The sequence below is a fragment of the Podarcis pityusensis genome (assembly GCF_964106645.2).
Source record: "Podarcis pityusensis genome assembly, chromosome: 5".
In the NCBI taxonomy this organism is placed as follows: domain Eukaryota; kingdom Metazoa; phylum Chordata; class Lepidosauria; order Squamata; family Lacertidae; genus Podarcis; species Podarcis pityusensis.
The window spans coordinates 98785744-98805802 of record NC_138032.1 but is presented as its reverse complement, the minus strand read 5'-3'; the positions used below and the strand labels follow the sequence as shown (position 1 = coordinate 98805802).

The 20059-nt window shown below is 44.6% G+C and overlaps 1 protein-coding gene and 1 long non-coding RNA gene across 5 annotated transcripts in view; both read left to right on the top strand.

Annotated features, from left to right (window-relative positions):
- Positions 1 to 15602, top strand: part of LOC308477305 — a 121354-nt gene extending 105752 nt beyond the window's left edge. Inside the window, exon 2 of the long non-coding RNA XR_013986468.1 lies at positions 14972 to 15602. This is a non-coding gene — a long non-coding RNA (uncharacterized lncRNA). The remainder of the gene's footprint in view (positions 1 to 14971) is intronic.
- MANSC1 (MANSC domain containing 1) lies at positions 18 to 14462 on the top strand. Of its 4 annotated transcripts, XM_081005653.1 has the most exons (4): positions 18 to 366; positions 8564 to 8885; positions 11136 to 11276; positions 12652 to 14462. In XM_081005653.1, the coding sequence occupies exons 2-4, from the start codon at positions 8672 to 8674 to the stop codon at positions 13470 to 13472; spliced, it is 1176 nt and encodes a 391-aa protein (XP_080861779.1). In that variant the 5' UTR covers positions 18 to 366; positions 8564 to 8671; the 3' UTR covers positions 13473 to 14462. The 4 variants fall into 4 exon arrangements, with proteins under 4 accessions (XP_080861779.1, XP_080861782.1, XP_080861781.1 ...); XM_081005656.1 differs by lacking the exons at positions 18 to 366; positions 8564 to 8885 and adding an exon at positions 9759 to 10165; XM_081005655.1 differs by lacking the exons at positions 18 to 366; positions 8564 to 8885 and adding an exon at positions 10135 to 10186.
- Positions 15603 to 20059: the final 4457 nt, after the last annotated feature.

Sequence of the window (20059 nt, the reverse complement as noted above, 5' to 3'; positions counted from 1 at the left end):
GACTCCCGGCCAGGTGGCGCGGCGATGCAGCCCCGGTGAGCTCCGCGGCGCTTGCTTAAAGGAGACGTTCCTGGAGCCGCAGCTGTAAAGGCAATTGGCAGTAAAGCCCACCAGAGTACATGCCGGCGCAGATCGGGTTGCTCGCTCGTGGAAATCATTCCCTCTGAAGAAACTTTGCCTCCTGTTTCTGAGCGAAGGCGCCGTCTGCTCGGGGTGCAGCTCTTCCTTCTCCGCCGCCGCTCGCCCCGGCCACGAACTCCTCCCTCGACTCGCAGGCGGAGACACAGCCGAGGAGATCTTCCCACGCAGCGCTCGAGGAAGCCGGCCCACTTCGTCGGAGGGAGGGCGCGCCGGCCGCCGTGCCAGGTAAGCCCCCCAAAGCGGAACAGAATTGAGCGGGGCCTTCGTGGCCTTCTTGGCCGTGGGAGCGCGTGGGGTCGCAGACCCGAGCTTGGGATCGGACTCGGCCTCACTGCTCCTCGGAACAAGAGAAGAAAGATCCGGATTCCAAAGGGTCTCTAGGATTCATGGTGGAGAAAACGGATTGGCAGTCTGACCTGCAACCCGCAGCGCAAGAGGCCCAGGAACGAGGCGTGTCCTCTTCGTGCTGCCTTTGGCAGATGCCGCCGTTTCCTCGAAGTCAGGGATGGGGCACCGGTGGCCCTCGGGGGCCGGGGCGGCCCTGCCAACATGGCCAGTGGCAAGGGTCAAGGGGAGCCGAAGTCGAACAGCCTCGGGAGCGCCTGGAGGTCTCCATCCCACTGTGCAGTAGTTCTGATAGCCCATTCTGGGGACACCAAAACTCCAAGCAAGTCAGCTAACAGAACTTTATATTTTGATGAAGCTTGATTTGTGCCTGGGCTCAGGCTTCTACCCCACTCAGTCGTCTTTTAGTCACAGCCCTCTGCCCTAAAACAGCAAGTGAGAAGGCTATTATTAATACTAGAAGCCTGCATCCAAACATTAGCTGGTTGGCTCAACTTAATGTGCAAATTCGGGCCTCCACCCCTTTTCTTGGACCTTGTAGCCCTCTTGGGGTTGCCAGGTCAAAATACGTACAGCAGTGGCAGAAGAAACCACAACAAGCAGATTAATCTCCATTCATGCAGTGAACAGAGTCATGTTTCCTCCCCCTATCCCCAGTGTCCACACATTGAGTGTGGATGTCCATAGGCTTCTGCCCAGGGGTGTAGACATAATTTCCACAGGAACTGAAACCCCAACTGCACAGGGTTCCAGCTTTCATAGAAACTGAAGGGATATGTGTGGACCTCTTCACATTTATTGTGTGTGCAGGGGAATGCAGTAGTCCAGTGCTCCCACCTGCATCTGTTCTTGGCAGTGAGCTTCCACCCTTCCATCACCATGATTACTATTTGTATTTGCATACCAGCCTTCCTCCCATCAGAGCCCAGGGGCGTGTATAACGTCATTAAAATACAATAATCTCAAAATATTAATTAAAAACCATGTGTCTGTTAAGAATAGGATTCTAGTTTAACACAGCCCACAATACTGCATCATCTATGAGGTTTTGCCACCGCCCTCCTTCCTTGGCTCCTCTGTGCTTCCACTCCCCACAGTTTTCTTTGGTCCCTGCTTTTCAAGCACTCTGTCTCTTGTCCTGACCCAGACAAGGCCCTTCCTTCTCCCTGGGCGCATCACAGGGCCCCTCCCGGTCTTTGTGGAGTTTCTTCAGCGTTCTTAGCTCAGTTAATGTTTCCGTGGCCCTTTTCCTCAAGCAGCAAGGGGGCTGGAGAAGGATTGCCCTTACCTTTTGTGCAGCCCCACCCCCTGCTGTTGGTTTTTAGAAAGTAAGGGAGGGCATAATGTGGCTAAAATTAGGGCACTGAAGCAGGCAGCATTATCACCTCCAGACTCACCAGCATGGCCAGTGTCCAGGGATGGTGGGAATTGCTGTGTGAGCTTATGTATTTTAGGAGGGTCGCTCTCCCTTTCCCCTCATGAGACCCAGGCCTCTTTGTCTGCTTCTTTGTATCCCAAGACTTCTTACCACACCACAGCTACCTCTTGCCTGGGGCTTTAATTACAACCAAACTGACCAGTTCTCTTCCCTCATAGACATTGTTCTGGTTCATGTCAGAGGTGTGATGCAGTACAAATTAATAATAGTCAATGGTGCTTAAGAAATAGATTCTTAGAATCAGAGAACTGTAGAATTGGAAGGAACCACAAGGGTCATCTAGTCCAACCACTTGCAATACAGAAATCTTTTGCCCAATGTGGTCCTGAGATTAAGAGAGTCATGCTCTACCAAGTAAGCTGTGCATCATGGACACTGTACAAAAGTGGAAAGTGACAAACCCTGCCCATCAGTGAATGAATGAGCTCCAGAAGAGGCACAAACTATAGTTCTCTTAGTGTTAAATAATTTTATGTAAAATGTTTTTGAACTGCACTTCATCTTTGCAAATATCAGGGCAGCACCCAATGGACATGACTAAAGTAATCATGCCAGAATAAAATGCAATAATACAAAAAATGAAATAAGTAAAACCAATTCTGAAACACTGAATGTAGGAGAACAGACATATAGGATGATGACTATTTTAAATGCCTGGGCAAATTAAAAGGGTGTTACACAACTGGGGCACCACTCCTTTGTTGCTGCCTAATGCGCCTCCTTTGGCAAAGGAACTCTGGGAAGGGCCTTTGCGGACATTCTTGGCCAGCCTGGGCAGATTGAAATAGGGAGAGGTATTTGGGTCTTAAGTCATTGAGGGTTTTAAGGTAAAGATGCCCACCTAGAACTGGGCTCTGAAGTGAATAGGTAACTAGTACAGCTCTTTGAGAATAATATGATGCCATCTAGCTGTGGCAGTTTGCATTCTGCCTGTTATATTCTGCATTGGTTGCGACTTCTGGGACGTCTTCACAGGCAGCCGTATGTAAACACTGTGAAGCAGCTGGGGGAGCATGGATCACTGTAGCCAAGCTATTCCTGTCCAGAAAATGCAACGCTGCTGCTAAAGGGTATGATCCTGGATCAAGAAGTCTCCTCAGCTGTGCGCCTGCTTTTTCAGTGCAAGGCCATCTGGAATGGATGGCGCACCCATTTCCTGGCCAGTGAGAAGCACCCCTGCGCTACTGTCTTGTCAGGATGTCTTATGGCTTTTCCCTCAACTTGTTAGTCCTTCAGATTCTTCAAGCATTAGGAGAAATGCCATATAAATCACAGGATATTGTTCTTAGAATGGCTTATTCAGCCACCACATTTCCCCCAGGAAAATTAAGTGTGATGTATTAATAATAATGTAATGTGTGACTCTGTCTCACACATCAGGTAATTATGCTATTTTTTAAAAGAAGGGTGTGGATCCCAGCCCGCCCCCTTGCCCTCAGTGGATTTAACACAATCTTATCTGTTATGGAGACACCCTTTAAGTCATATAAAGTTCTTTTCTTAGCTGTATGTGCTGAATTGCCCTGTGATAGAAATCTGTTGACACACCCAGTAATCTGACCCACCAGAAGGAAGTATTGCTTTATAATATGGAGTGGTTGGGTTGGATCTGGAGTCACTTCCTTTTCCTTTTCTGGCAGAGCTTTGGATCCGCTTAACTGTGAAATATTGTTACTGTTAAAATAGTTAAGTATTGTTATAGCTCGCTTCCTGGCAAGCAGAAATTCAGCAAGCAAAGAGTTCTCTGCCTTGAGGAAATGCATATCTATAGCTGTTTAAAAAGCGCATGAGGCCTGCCAGAAAGGAATATGGGAAAGGAGTACAGAAATGTTTTAATAAGTTTAAAACTCCATCTGACTTGGATACTTGTTTTGTAAGGGCGCTTGGTGGGATGTGCCTGGGAGGAGAGGAGTGGGAGAGAGTGGGGGAGGCCCAGTTACAGGGGTTCTAAGTAGGGGGAGGTATGGTGAGGGAGGAGGGGCAGGCTGGGTGAGGGGCACACACAGCCGTGTGCCAGCCCCTCCTCCAACCTGGGGCAGCCCTCAGGTCTGTGACTGCTGCTGTTGAGCGCCAGGGCAGCCCAGAATAAAATCTCCCTCATCCATGATCTGATTATGGATGGGGAGGCTGATCTGGCATGTATCACTGAAACTGGGTGGGTGAACAGGGTGGAGTTGGTCTCACCCAGCTGTGCCCACCTGTGTGAGTGTCTGGAGGCAGTTGGAGGATGGATGGCGGCTAACAGATTGAGGTTGAATCCTGACAAGACAGAAGTTTTTGGTGGGGCAGGTGTGGAGGACTCCCTGGTCCTGTGCCCCTGAAGGACCAGGTATGCAGCCTGGGACTCATTCTGGACTCACAGCTGTCCATGGAGGTGCAGGTCAATTCTGTGTTCAGGGCAGCTGTTTATCAGCTCCATCTGGTACGCAGGCTGAGACCCTCCCTGCCCGCAGACTGTCTTGCCAGAGTGGTGCATGCTCTAGTTATCGCCCGCTTGGACTACGGCAATGCACTCTATGTGGGGCTACCTTTGAAGGTGACCCGGAAACTACAACTAATCCAGAATGCGGCAGCTAGACTGGTGACTGAGAGTGGCCACCAAGACCATATAACACCGGTCCAAAAAATCTTCAGTGGCTCCTAGTGCGTTTCTGAGCACAATTCAAAGTGTTGGTGCTGATCTTTAAAGCCTATTTACTCCTACCTCCAGTGCCCACCTTCTCTTCCTTTGTCTCTCTTGTGCTGATTTACAGATTGTAAGCTCCTCAGTGCAGAGGTCTATCCTGCTATATTATGTAAAGTATTGTGCAGATTGAGGATGGTAGAAAAATAAGCAAATAAGCTTATAAAATAAGCAAATAAGCAAATAAATGTTATGTAGCCTAAATCAAGTGCAACAATCGCTCAAGTACAAGTGTGCCCAGGAGTTCTCTCCTTTCTTTTCTCATACTCCAAGTCCATAAGAAAGGTTTCAGGAGCTTGGGTAAACCACAGTTTTCTGTGACATTCAAACTGGGAAACTCTGGTTTATTCTCTACTATAAACCTGCATATAATCCAGGATAAATGAAAGCGTCTTATCTGACCTGGGCCTGCATCACTTCATCACTCGCCCCAGTGACTTACGGTAATTTCTGTATGCCGGGCTGTTGAGAAAGACATTAGATGAAGACATTAGATGAACTCTCACCTGAACTACATGGGAGATGATGATAAATTATGATAAGGATTCTCCCCCCCCCCCCCCCCGGACAATATGTATGAGGCTGGAACAAAGGAATTTGCTTCACAAACAAGGCGCAGGCTACAACAAAATATTAAAGGTACTGAATGTTCCTAGAGACTTTGGATGCTTCAAGTGGGGAAACACCTTGAAGCATCTGTTTTGTTGAGCTATTTCAATTGTTTTTGTTTGATTTGCTCATTGCAAATAGCAGAAAGTCTGTAAATTTTGATAATAAACCCAATTTGCAATGGGGGTTGAATGATTTCAGTTGCAACTGTAGTCCAAAGCACCCTAAGATTGCAACTCGCATTTCTCCCCCAATCCTCTCAAGCTCTCCCTTTACCTCTTTCCTCTGGCCCTGCGCTTGTGCCTTTCAATGTATAACGTAGATGTACATTAAATGTATATAACGTTTTATTGGGTATTCTGCCTACAGCACTCCTTAAAGTAACATGGGCAAGAAGGCAATTCAGAGTATTTTAGTACATAAACAAACTGAAGGAAGCCTTTCTGGCAAGCTCTCTTTGGGAAAGTGGATTTTCACAGGAAATCCAGCTACTTTGGTGAAATCTGCCTCGGGTCTAGGAAAGAAGGAAGGAGAGGGCCCAAACACATCCTTACATTCTTGCCCCACCTGTGCTCTGAAGACTGCGCAAATACCACCTACCGGTATGTGGTGTGAATCACACATTCCTGAGGTGGTGGTGGTGGTGGTGGTTGTTATGCCTTCCATCTGACTCACACCTGAGCAGAATGGATGGGGCAGGAGGCAAGACCTTCAGTGGAGTCCTGGTTCAATGAAGCAGGAGACCTTCCAGAATTTCCAAGAGCTACTAAAATTACAATAAAACCTGCAAGAATCTGACACTGAGCAGCTGGGTAAAGATCAGCTGTAATTGCTTGGTTTAATTTTTTTTAAGACAAATTTTTATCATTGTTGGTTTTTTTAATGCAAATGCACATCCAAAAACTAGTAAACACTTATCCAGCATTCAACATTCAGACATATTACTTTATGTAACCTCTCCACTGAGAATATTGAGCAGTTGGTACGAGATCTTGATTTTGGTCGTTAACCTAGTAAAAGAAAGGGGTCCACGTTCCATGGAAAGTGTCTCTATTTGTTAAGCCTGAAATTGTCCTCCTATGTCTGGTGAGATGCTCAGACATTGCTGTATCCCAGATAATATTTTCGCATATGTTCATGGGTTTTTCAGTCTGGTTCTTCCATTGCTGAGCTAACTTGTTTGGTTTAATAAAATTAATAATATAATGCAACAAAACATGTCTTTCCCAAATTGGTCTCTACAGCCACAACAAGTTCTGTAACCTTCCAACAGTGTGACTTCACCCCCAAAGGTGCAGCTCCTCCATTGTCTCCCAAGACAGATGGATGCCAATTCTCAGTGTATTTAATTGCCACAAACCTGGTGGGAGCCAGACCTAGCAGACTCCAGTTTGTGATAGTCTTGTAAAATTGTGGGTCTCAAATGCAGAAAAACTTCAGAAATCTTGAAATATGTTATCTGAGAGTGTCAGGACATTAAAATACAATCAGAAGCAAAGCTGGAAGAGTTAAATGTTTTATGCTACTGTGAGGATAAGAGCCCCTCATTATATCCCCTTTCCTTCACTATTCTCACTATCCTTCCCCTCCTTTTTCATCCCTTCACTCATTGTAAGGATGATTCTAAATTTTTTTAAAGACTCGTGGTTCATATCTATGTTGTGTACCCAGAAAAGAAAAAGTGGCATGGGGAAGAGAATGTGTTTAATTTGCCTTTTTTCTTAAGCCTTAAACAAATATGCTCATCATGTTTTCAACCATATGTTAGATGTACATCGGGTGCAATAAATAAGAGATTACAAATGTAACTATACCTAGGGAAATGATATGAGGACATTCCAAATTGTTCATCTGTTCCCGAGCCCTGTAAGAGACATTCATAGGATTACACTGTTATTCCATGTGCCAGACTCTTTGAGCCAACACAGCTTCTTTCTTAGCCACAGATCACTGTGGTGTGAGTGTTGTTCGCTTAGAGGGAAGTGCAGAGGTTCTGCGCCCTTTAAGTGCAGTGTTGAGGCATGTGGAAACTTGCATGCATATGGGGTTCTCCCTTTTTTGTACGTTCAATGTCCCAAATAAAGTAGTGGTTTGAGAGTATGAATGTCTTGCATAAAACCCCCCAAGAAGCAGATATCTGAGAAGTTAATGTATACCTCTTGATTTGCAACAAATGAAGCCTGTGGTTTTTCATGAGCTACATGAAAAGCAAAGTACTACTGCACACAATGCATAGTTGAGCTGTGGAATTCACTCCCAAAGGATATGATGGCCATCAACTTGGGGTGCCTTTAAAAGAAGATTAGAGAAATTAATGGAGCACAAGGCTACCAATGGCTACAAAACCTGAGGGTGATGTTCTGTCTCCAGTGTCAGAGGCAGTATTCCTCGGCATAGCAGTTGCTTAGAATCACAAGTGAGGAGACGGCTGCTATTGCACTTGAGGCCTCATAAGCGTCTGAACACCTTGAGAGCAGGGTGCTGGACTCAATGGGCCTTTGATTTTATCCAGCAGCACATTGACCTGTGTGCATCCTTTTTCTACTCTTAACATTAATTTGGTTGTTTTAGTTCACATACCTGCTTTCAGGGCTGTATGGGGTGCAAAGGGAAGTGTTGTGCCTCTGGTGGGGGACATGTCATGCTCCTTCTGGAGTCCCCACCCTGCACTCAGCTCTCACCTGTGGCTCCTAGAAGCTGTCAGCATGCAACAATGGCCACACTCTGGGAATAGCTTCAACTGGCCAGCTAAACCAGGTGAGGGTAGCCAACGGGTCTCAAACCCTCAGTGAGTTAGGAACTTCCCCTGCATGGGAAGACCGGCTCTGGCGGATTGAGCAGACGAGACCAATAGTGGGTCTAACCATCAAGAAGGCGGTTTCTGCACATGCTGTAGAGGGAAGTGAGGAGCATCCACCTGAAACGGTAGCCCACCTAAGAGAAGGAAAACTCTGACCTTAAACAATCACTGTCTTGTGGGATATCTTTGGGAGAAGGAAAGGCTAAGGAGTAAATCCTCCTTTTGGCAACTCCTGGTGCCAATCCAATTGCTTTGCTTTGCTTTGGACCACATCAGTGAGACTGAGAGGGTGGTGTCACCTGGCCAGGACCTCCACACTCACTGCCCAGCCTGGCGCCCTGGGGAGGTCACTTGGGTGCTGCTAACACAGCCGTTTGACTTCACCCCTGGAGGCACACTCTGTTGTCTTTCAAGACAGATGGATGCCAACAAACTTCCTTTTAATTGGTTTGAAAAATTAATTATACGTGAATATTAATGGAAATGAGAATTTATTTTTGTTTGTGGCGTTAAACAGTAAGATATTATCTCATCATTTTTTCACTAGAACAAATGCAAACACCACAGCTTTCTTAAAATTGCTGTACCCTGAGTTTTACTCACCCTGATGGTAACAAAAGAACTGTAAGGAGTCTGTCACAGCTAAGGGAAAGAGATGTCCATCCGGATTGCATGGTGCTCTGCTTGCCTCTTTGCCATGGCCTTTTATACCTTGCCAAAGCCATCCCAAAATCAAGTGTGTTCCACGGAGAAGATGGAGAACATCACTATTGACATCAAAGCAGCCTTTTCCAAAGGCATCCGGGGGCAAGATCCACTCCATGCTTCATCTTGGGAAGCCTGTGTTGATGTCTGCTGCTTGGGTGCAGGTAAAAACGGTGCTCTTTAGGTGCATCTACATTATAGGCTTAAATTGGTTTAACAGCCAGTCATTTCCCCACTCCTGGAAACCCTGAGAACTATTGTCCTGTGTGTGTGTGTGTGTGTGTGTGTGTGTGTGTGTGAATTATAGAGTTCTCAGCACTTACACCAAACTACAGTTCCCAGAATGGAGGGAGGGGTGAGTATGGGGATCCATGACAGCTATAGTTGGCATAAAATCAGTCTATGTTTATCATATAGATGTGTCACTTGACTGCACTTGAAATGAGCTGGGATGGACTGAGTTGGAGCTTGCAATCAATCTCCAAATGTGACTTCTCCCCACCCCTCCTTCAGTCCCATGTTTCCAGCCACGTGCAGCTATATGTCAAGAGCATCTATAGCTCTGGAAATCATGAAGTACAGAAAATTTAATGTTGAGTATATTCAATAAGAGGGCTTAGAGTCTTGCTTTAATCTGCCCCCTCTAATAGTTCTTCCATGATGCTTACCAGAACGCACCCTGAGCCCCCCTGCCCTGGAGCTACTCCCCACTTCCTGACCCTAATGTTTCACTCCTTTTCTGCCAGGCTTTGTCCCCTCAGTCTCAGGTTTAAGACTCAGGAGACCTGCCCACTCTAATCCTCATCTTGGCTGGTAGTCTCACCACCTAGCCTTTTCAAAGCAGCTACGTCTTGCACACATGGGGAGCAGATGCTCCCAGAGTTCATATTCATGCTGCTTTTAGAAAGCCAAGTTCACAGCTGCTGACTAGGATGAATCATAGAATAATAGAATTATGGAGTTGGAAGGGACCCAAGGGTCCTCTGGTCCAACCCCCTTCAATGCAAGACTCTCAACTAAAGCATCCATGACAGATAGTCATCCAAGCTCTGCTTAAAAATCTCCCAGGAAGGAGAGTCCACCATCTCTAATGGGAGTGTTCCACTGCCAAACCTGTCAGAAAGGTTTCCAAATGTTTAGTCAGAATCTCTTTTCTTGTTACTTGAGGCCATTGGTCCTACCCTCCAGAGCAGGAGAAAACAAGCATGCTCCCTCTTCCATGTGAAAGCCCTTAAGATATTTGAAGATGGCTATCATATCTCCTCTCAGTCTCCTCTTTTCCAGGCTAACCATACCAACTCCCTCAAGGCTTGGTTTCCAGACCTTTGATTATCTTGGTTGCCCTCCTCTGCACACGTTCCAGCTTGTTGACATCATTAAATTGTGACGCCCACAATTTGTGATTGTCATCTAGTCCAATCCCCTGCAATGCAGGAATGGATTGGTGAGTGCATAGCTAGTAACAGTTGAGTCTTTTCCTTCTCAGTATGGGACAGAGCCGGCTGCTGGTGTGGTTTTTCAACCTAATCTACCTCACAGGGTATATGAGTGTACAGAATGGGAGAAAAAGCAGAGGTTGCCTGGTACTCCAGAAGGAGGGTGGGATAAAAATGTCACAAAATAAGTTGAAAGGTTAATGAACCAGTTCCTCTGAGTTTTTTCAGCCTCTCCGCCCAGAGGCAGATTTGGGGCAGCACCGAGCCAAGAGGGGCTCTGCAGGATACTGCAACCATGACACAGTGCGCAGAACGGAAGGCGAGAGGCAGGGGGCACCAAATTTGGGGTTTGCACAGAGCACCACTGAAATTTGAAAGACCAGAGTCTGCCCTGTCAAGTTCAGAGAGGGCACTGGGGAGGAGAATGAGAGTGGTACCCATTGCTAGTCCTACTCAGAGTAGACCCATCAAAATTAAGGGCCATGACAAACTTAGTTTCATTAATTTCAGTGGGTCTACACTGAATTGAACTGGGCTGGATGCAACTCTGAATCTCCAACTAACATTGGGCTGCCCTAAACTCTGGCACTTCTGGAGCCTGACAAAGGTCTGGAATTCTTCTCATAGTGAGTGTGACGTCATGACTGGGCTATACCACTTCAGAATGAGGGGAGCTCCACCATATGAAAAAAAATAATTCTCCTTCATATAGAAACTAGCCTATTGGGTAGAAAGCTAGGCTAATAATAACGCTGACTAGCTAGCTAGTTACACACACACACACACACATGAACGAACGAACTCTGGAATGGTACAGCCCAGTAACAGGTTTCCTGCCCAAGTGGGAACTAAGCCAGCAAGGTGGAATATTGAGGACTATTCCACTCTATATTGAGATGTCTTATAAATATATCAGATATAAAGTCTCTCCAGTGTTACAGTATATTTAGGTTGTGTGTTTGTGTGTGTGTTTTCCAGACAGCAAGAAGTGCAACTATGTGGTCTTTAATACCAGGAGCAAAGGAAATTACACAAATTGCTACCTGTTCTATTATCCCACTAATGAAACCTTCCTGGTGAGACAAGTGTCAGGACTGGTGACCTACCGAATGATAAAAGGTAAACAATGATTTTTAAAAAGAAAAAGTGTTGATTGATAGTGGAAGATTTTCTTGCTTCATGTTGCTGTTTTATTATTGACTGTTTTATTCAAAGTGCTGGTGCTGACCTTTAAAGCCCTAAATGGCCTCAGCCCAATATACCTGAAGGAGCGTCTACACCCCCATTGTTCAGCCCGGACACTGAGGTCCAGCGCCGAGGGTCTTCTGGAGGTTCCCTCACTGCGAGATGTGAGGTTACAGGGAACCATGCAGAGGGCCTTCTTGGTAGTGGCACCCACCCTGTGGAACACCCTCCCATCAGACGTCAAGGAAATAAACAACTATCTGACTTTTAGAAGACCTCTGAAGGGAGCCCTGTTTAGGGAAGTTTTTAATGTTTGATGTTTTTATTATATTTTCAGATATGCTGTAAGTTGCCCAGGGTGGCTGGGGAAACCCAGCCAGATGGGTGCAGTATAGATAATGAAGTGGTGGTGGTGGTAATAATAATAATAATAATAATAATAATAATAATAATAATAATAATTTTTATTATTTATACCCCTCCCATCTGGCTGGGTTTCCCCAGCTACTCTGGGCTGCTCCCAGCAGAACACTAAAAACAGAATAAAACTTCAAATATTAAAACTTCCCTAAACAGGGTTATGTTGATATTATGATAAATTTTGATTTTATTATGTATTGCAATCTGTTAAACTGAATCTGTCAAAGATTCTTTAGCTGTGATTTCTGCACTGTAGGGGGTTCAACTAAATGATCCTTGGTATCCCTCCAAAACCTACAGTTATATGATTCTAAGATCAAGTAAGTGTTGTGACGTGTTCTTGTTTTAGCCAGACCATTTGCAGACAACACAGCTTCACCATACCAATAGGGATGTTCCACCGATTGTACAGTTTGTGCATTGTAGTGTTGTGTTAGAGCATCTAAGCATACTTGATCCTAGGAAAGTTTACTCTTAAGTAACTTCCACCAAATTTAATAAGGCTTACTTGCAAGCGAGTGTGCATAGGATTGTAGCCCTACCAGGAGGCAAATCCCATTGAACTGAAGGCATGTCTAAACTATACATGTGAGCCAGTTTTGAACTTTTTGACAGTAATGGTTCCCCAGCAAGGGATTCTGGAAATTGTAGTTCTGTACAGGATTCTGAGTAATAATAATAATAATAATAATTCCCAACATTCCTGCAGAATCTGCAATCTCTAGGGTTCTTTGTAAGCAGAATCAGAATGCGAGTCTCCTCTACTGGGGTGCAGGATAGTGATTCTGAAATAAATTAAGGGCTCTTCACCCTTAATTTGTATTTGTGTGGGGACTTGCTTGTTGAGAGTATTAACAAATAATAATATACCTCCTTTCTTCTTTTTTAGATGCAAAGGTTCCCATGCCAACTCCTTCTTCAGTTCAGCTCTCCCACCCAAGTGTGAATGGGAAGTCTGTGTCTGCACTGGCTGCTGTGTTCAATCCTCACATCCCAACAAGCCCTCTTCATGGGTCAGGTCCTTTGCAAAAGCCAAATCCCTCAAAGAGTGTGGAAATATTGAACCACTTAGATGATAAACACATAGATGAGATGGATGGACACTCCCAGCATCCACAAAGCAGAGGGGCAAATGGTTCAAAGAGCTTGGGTTCTTCAACAATGCCTGAACTCAAGAGTTTGTTGTCCCCAAGTACTCCAAATGCTGTTGAGCCTGGTATTCCCACTGTGCAGCCCACAGTTAAGTCACCTGCTATTACCAATGGCACCCAGCCAGGTACTATAATTCCTCACGTGTCTCCTAGAAAGGCAACAACCACTAGGTCTATTACAGCTTATCATAAGAATGCACCTTGGGCAACTACAAATCTAAGAAGAAGTACCACTGTTCCCAACCCCTCTACCACTGCTGGATCTAGTGCTCGTAGCCTCAGCCCACTGCTTATGAAGATTTCTTCTGCTTCTTTACATGATGTCCATCTTGGCAATGGGCAACAAGGCTTGAAAGGCGATATGCTTAATGGAGAGCCAAGCAAGGAACTTTCCCCTCACTTTGGTGACAAAAGCATACTTACAGCTGCATTGCTTTTGGGGGTGGTCTTCTTTCTCTGCGTTACAGTGCTGGTAGGTAGAAAGATGCTTGAATCCCTTCAGAGAAGGCGTTACACTAAGCTAGACTACTTGATCAATGGCATGTATGCGAACATGTGACAGAGGAAAAACATGAAGAAGTACATTAGTGGTAAATTTGGAAGCTTTATAGATGGACTGGATTTGTCACAGCAGAGAACATGTTATCTTTCCTACCAGGTCAAGTTTAAATGTTTCAGTTCCCTCACGAATGGAGTTCTCATGTGGTATTTTTGCTTGTTTGCAGTGTGTATCATGTGTTGGTTGCATATCGAATCCCCTGCTTTCTGCAACAAGAAGTCTGTGATAGTTTGGCATTCTATCCCACTTGCATAATAAGGGCAACATTTACATTTAGCCAGAGCAGTCTGTGCAGCAGCCAAACTGACCAGACTGACAACCTCTTTCTCTGAATGGTTGTTGAGAATATGACATGCAGGAAGGGGGTAATCAGTCTGCCCAAAAAGAGTGGTGATGTTAGACATTACAGAAACAGAAGGCAGAACTTAGTTTAAATACTGTCTGTGTCTGACTGTATTTCCACACACAGTAAAAAATCAATACAAATATCTGTGTGATTGGAGACAAGATGCCACACAGCACACAAGATGCTTTCAGAGCAAACCATTTTCCATTTTGCTTCTCACACAAAGTGCTAAGTATAACACTTAGACCAGGCTTCAGTCAAAATGGGGCAGAGCAAGATGTTAAAAGAAACACGGGGCCTCTGCTAAGAATGGGGACTCCCTGCCATGTTCCTTGTGATCTCATTGCATTGTGCGGTAGGGCCAGTGCAACACGCAGTACAGTGGTGTTAATTATGGACGAGTATCCCATTTTAGCAGCAGTCCCACATTAATAGCATATAGCTCTGCCATGAGGGTTTTCTTATGGAAAATATTGCGTCATCATTTGCTGTAACAATTAATTTTGAAAAAATAAACCCAAGCACAATTTAGATAACATTTCCCCCTTTAAAAACATTGTTTAGTCACTTGAAGACTATAGCCTACAGCTGCTTCAATGTATTTTGTAATTGGATTAAAACAAATCATATTTGGATTTTCTAAACGGTTTATTGCTGTTTCTGTATGTTTTAAACATAATCATCTGCTCAAATTCTTGGTACAGATACTTTCTCCGGACATTTTGATTCATTGGTCTGCAATTCCTGATATCCTACCTAAATCTGCTCTTCTGCTATTTGAATTCATTGCTTCTTCTCTGTCTACCACTAGATCAGCCAAAATCAGCTTTTCACAGCAATATAGATAAGCGTTAGCTAATGCTTGCAGGATCACCCCCACCCCCATATTCTGCTACTGAATGTGGGTTTTTTTCACTTTAAATTTGCTTACAGATACAGTGGTACCTCGGGTTAAGTACTTAATTCGTTCCAGAGGTCCTTCCTTAACCTGAAACTGTTCTTGACCTGAAGCACCACTTTAGCTAATGGGGCCTCCTGCTGCCGCCGCACTGCCGGAGCACGGTTTCTCTTCTCATCCTGAAGCAAAGTTCTTAACCTGAAGCACTATTTCTGGGTTAGCGGAGTCTGTAACCTGAAGCGTATGTACCCCGAGGTACGACTGTACTATTTCTTGAAGGGGGGGCCCTGAACAGTGGGCAAAGTTAATGTTCTATGTGAACACCAGAGGGCAGCAAATATGCTAACATGCAGGCTGCAATCCTAAACCCACCTTCAATGGAGTAAGCTACTAGGTCAGTGTGCTGTGGCACCCTGGGCTGCCTTGAATACTGGTCGGGTGCTGCGTGCAACACTGGCCTCTGTCCCTTTCTCCTTCCTCCTCCGATGCCCTCGCACTGTCACGCGTCTGCCTCCCAAAGGCTTGCACAGCTGTTTGTTGCAGCAGCCCTGGCTGCAAGCTCCCCAGGGGAATGGTGCCTGGGGCTCCCAACATGGCAAACAAATATATTCACTCTGCTGACACTGAGAGCTCAGAAAGATTAGCCACGTCCCAGTGGGCTCAAGAAGGAACAATTTATTGCCCCACCATATATATATGGCATTTATATGTGACTAAATTATTAGCGTACATAAAAATAACTCTACAGAGAATAAAAGAATAAAAGCAAAGCTGAGAATATAAAAAAGGGGAAAGCATAGGTCCATGTTTTCCATTTCAGACAGTGTCCAGTATGGTGTCATCGGTCAACTGACTTCTGCTTAAATAAAAAATAGATTAAATTGCTGTTCTGCATACAGGGCTTTGCTTATGTCAGGGTGGTCAGCATACATCTCCAGCAATGGCTAACGGGAGTCTGATGGTGGAAACGGAGAAATCGTTGATTACAAGAGCTGAAGCAGGCAGGAAAGTGTTTGTTGCTCTCATCCCACTATTATCTCTGGAATTATGTGGAACTCTGGAAATTGCATTGCCAGATTGATCAGAAGCAATAGTGAGACAAACTGGGTGGTATTGCTTTAGCATTCCACACTGCAATCTTTTAAAATGTCTGTCTGCAGACATAATTCTGTTTTTACTGCTGAATCCTTTATTGTGCCAGGGTGCACACTGCCATGTTACAAGGTACAAATTAATTCAAAACTGAGGAGTTTCATCCACTGAAGAAGTTATATGTTTCATTCCTGTTTTATTTACTGCTGTGACCCTGCCAAATTCTAATCCGTCTGGATTTTGCAGGTAGAAGAAAGCTTCAAATAATTCTGCAATACTTCTGCATCGAACCTGATTAGAACTTTCAATCTTTCAATCACTCCTGATTAAAAGATAAAACATTATCGAATAAGTTTGCCCATTAAAATCTCTGAACAGATCATATCCAATCAGGAGACATACTCAGCACTGTGATTTATGCTACACAGGGAGGTGGAAAGTTGTTACTATTAAATTTGTATCCTGCCCTTCATCCATAGGTCTTGGGGCAGTTCACAGTTTGTAGTCACACAGACTTGGAATATGAGAGATACTGAGATATTGCGGTGAGATACTGTAGAATATAACATAATCCAGCCATGTTTTGTCCCCTTTTTGTGTGCAGTTTTCATTTCTGCCACTGGGAACTGAAAACATGGATAATTTATACTTTTTAATGTGATGTATGTAAAATAATTGGGATGTGGGTGGCGCTGTGGTCTAAACCACTGAGCCTTGGGGTTGCCGGTCGGAAGGTCGCGGTTCGAATCCCTGCGACGGGGTGAGCTCCCATTGCTTAGTCCCTGCTCCTGCCAACCTAGCAGTTCAAAAGCACGTCAAAGTGCAAGTAGATAAATTAGGTACCACTCCGGCGGGAAGGTAAACAGCATTTCCGTGTGCTGCTCTGGTTCACCAGAAGCAGCTTAGTCATGCTGGCCACATGACCCGGAAAAACTGTGGACAAACGTCGGCTTCCTCGGCCAGTAAAGTGAGGTGAGCGCCGCAACCCCAGAGTCATTCGCGACTGGACTTAACTGTCAGGGGTCCTTTACCTTTTTATGTAAAATAATAGAATCATAGGGATCCTGAAGGTCATCTAGTCCAACTCCCTGCAATGCAATCTCAGCTAAAGCAATCCTCCCTGCAATCTCAGCTAAAGCAACCTTGACAGATGGCCATTTAACACCTGCTTCTAAACCTCCAAGGAAGGAGAGTCTGCCTCTGCCACCTTCTGAGGGAGTCTGTTCCATGGTCAAATAGCTCTTAATGCTCTTTAGTCTGAATCTCCTTTCTTGTAATTTAAATCCATTGCTTCAGGTCTTACCCTCTAGAGCAGGAGAAAACAAGCTTGTTCCATTTCCCATGTGACAGCCCTTCAGATATTTGAAGATGGCTCTCACTTCTCCTCTCAGTCTCCTCTTTCGCAGGCTAAACAAACCCAGCTCCCTCAACCCTTTGAGCGCTCTTGCTATTAGCAGTGCTTTCTAAGGCCCATTTGACTTCATTCTCCAGGATGTCTGCAACCACACTACCTGGGGTGTACGAGACATCCATATCTTTCTGGTATAATTCCTCTGTGTATTCTTGCCACCTCTTCATGATGCCTTCTGCTTCTGTTAGGTCCTTACCACTTTTGTCCTTTATTATGGTAATCTTTGTACGAAATGTTCCTTTCATACCTCCAATTTTCTTGAACAGATCTCTGGTTCTTCCCATTCTATTGTTTTCCTCTATTTCTTTGCATTGCTCATTTAAGAAGGCCTTCTTGTCTCTCCTTGCTATTTTTTGGAAATCTGCATTCAATTTCCTCTATCTTTCACTATCTCCCTCACATTTTGCTTGCCTTCTCTCCCCCGCTATTTGTAAGGCCTCGTTGGACAGCCACTTTGCTTTCTTGCATTTCCTTTTTGTTGGGATGGTTTTAGTTGCTGCCTCTTGTATAATGTTACGAGCCTCCATCCATAGTTCTTCAGGCACTCTGTCCACCAAATCTACATCCTTAAACCTGTTCCTCACTTCCACTGTGTATTCATAAGGGATTTGATTTAGATTGTATCTTACCGGCCCAGTGGTTTTTCCTACTTTCCTCAGTTTAAGCTTGAATTTTGCTATAAGAAGCTGATGATCTGAGCCACAGTCAGCTCCAGGTCTTGTTTTTGCGGACTGTATAGAGCTTCTCCAACTTTGGCTGCAGAGAATATAATCAATCTGATTTTGATGCTGCCTATCTGGTGATGTCCATGTGTAGTCGTTTCTTGTGTTGTTGGAAAAGAGTGTTTGTGATGACCAGCTTGTTCTCTTGGCAGAACTCTATTAGCCTTTGCCCTGCTTCGTTTTGAACTCCAAGGCCAAACTTGCCAGTTGTTCCTTTTATCTCTTGATTCCCTACTTTAGCATTCCAATCCTCTACAATGAGAAGAACATCCTTCTTTGGTGTCATTTCTAGAAGGTGTTGTAAGTCTTCATAGAATTGGTCAATTTCAGTTTCTTCAGCACCAGTAGTTGGTGCATAAACTTGGATTACTGTGATGTTAAAAAGTCTGCCTTGGATTTGTATTGGGATCATTCTATCATTTTTGAGATTGTATCCCAGTATAGCTTTTGCCACTCTTTCATTGGCTATGAGGGCCACTCCATTTATTTTACAGGATTCTTGCCCACAGTAGTAGATATGATGGTCATCCGAACTGAATTCGCCCATTCCCGTCCATTTTAGTTCACTGATATCCAGGATGTCAATATTTATTCTTGCCATCTCATTTTTGACCACATCCAGCTTACCAAGGTTCATGGTTCTTGCATTCCAGGTTCCTATGCAATATTTTTCTTTACAGCATTGGACTTTCCTTTTGCTTCCAGGCATATCTGCAACTGAGTGTCCTTTCGGCTTTGGCCCAGCCGCTTCATCAGCTCTGAATCTACTTGTACTTGTCCTCCGCTCTTCCTCAGTAGCATGTTGGACGCCTTCTGACCTGAGGGGCTCATCTTCCAGCGTTATAACTCTTATATGCCTGTTGTCTTTGTCCATGGAGTTTTCTTGGCAGGGATACTGGAGTGGCTTGCCGGTTCCTGCTCCAGGTGGATCACGTTTGGTCAGAACTCTCCACTATGACCTGTCCATCTTGGGACGCCCTGCACGGCATAGCTCATAGCTTCTCTGAGTTATTCAAGCCCCTTCACCACGGCAAGGCAGTGATCCATGAAGGGGAACCAAAATCCTAGCATTTATTAATTTATAGGTTTATCCTGTCTATAACAGTACTTAATAATTTCAAAAGCTATTGTCTAAAGTCATGGTTCCTTGTGCAATTTTCCTCAGCTTAAAGGTAATATTTATAAGAGACTTTAAAAACAATTTATTCAAATATTGATTAATTGAGTTTATTTAAATGCCACTTTTCCACAATGAGCTGTGCCTGAAGAAGTTTACAGAAAACATTCAAAACACCAAAATACAGAGCATTAGAAATACAGATATACAAAATGCAAACAGGTCAGTAAACTAAAAAATGACCAAAAAAAAAGATTTTGTAAAGACAGAATAAATTACAAAAACCCCACATTCTAGGCCCACACACTCCTCCTCAGAAAAGAGATCCAAATGTTTGTGATTATCCAATGTATCTTGGGTCTGAACTAGTCTTTTTAATATGAAGCATAAAATGAATATTCAAACAAGGATATATAATAAAGCAACACCGGCTGAATGCTGAATAATAGAAAATGGGTAGTCAACTAAGTTTTACTCAAATAGACCTTGAGTAACTTTTTCTGTTAAATTGTGTATATGTTTGTGCAACCCCCCCCCCAACTCATTGTCCTCATTTTATGTCTGCTGGGTGGAGCAGGGTTGTTCAAAATGAAACCTTGCGCCAATGGGGTGCAGCACTAGACTGGTGGAGAAGCTACACTACTAGAGGAATAGTATCCTCGTGTGGGTGAGAAGCAGCCGCTGCACAGCCCTGACAACCTGGATTTGCTAAGGCAGGAGACGGGCGGAGGGGAGGGGGGAGGGGGGAGGGGGGAGGACATCCCACGCAGGAGCAAGTTCTGCCCCCCCCCCGACACGAAGGCAGCCTTCCTTACACTGCAAGTTGAAACATTCCAATGAGAGTAAATGAAGAGCCCCAGATTACTGTCCTCACAGTTACAATCAAGGATAGGATTTTGACAGACTCTGTGGCACATAATAGCACACCATCATACATGGCTGTGTTGCCATGTGTCCGGAATTTCCCGGACACGGGGGGGTGGATTCCGGGTGTGAAATCG

Excerpts from the sequence above, each read along its gene's own strand:
- MANSC1 (XM_081005653.1), top strand. The coding sequence starts at position 8,672 with ATGTCCATCCGGATTGCATGGTGCTCTGCTTGCCTCTTTGCCATGGCC. Across the intron at positions 8,886-11,135 it reads TGTCTGCTGCTTGGGTGCAG|ACAGCAAGAAGTGCAACTAT; the intron begins GTAAAAACGGTG and ends TGTGTTTTCCAG. Across the intron at positions 11,277-12,651 it reads GACCTACCGAATGATAAAAG|ATGCAAAGGTTCCCATGCCA; the intron begins GTAAACAATGAT and ends CTTCTTTTTTAG.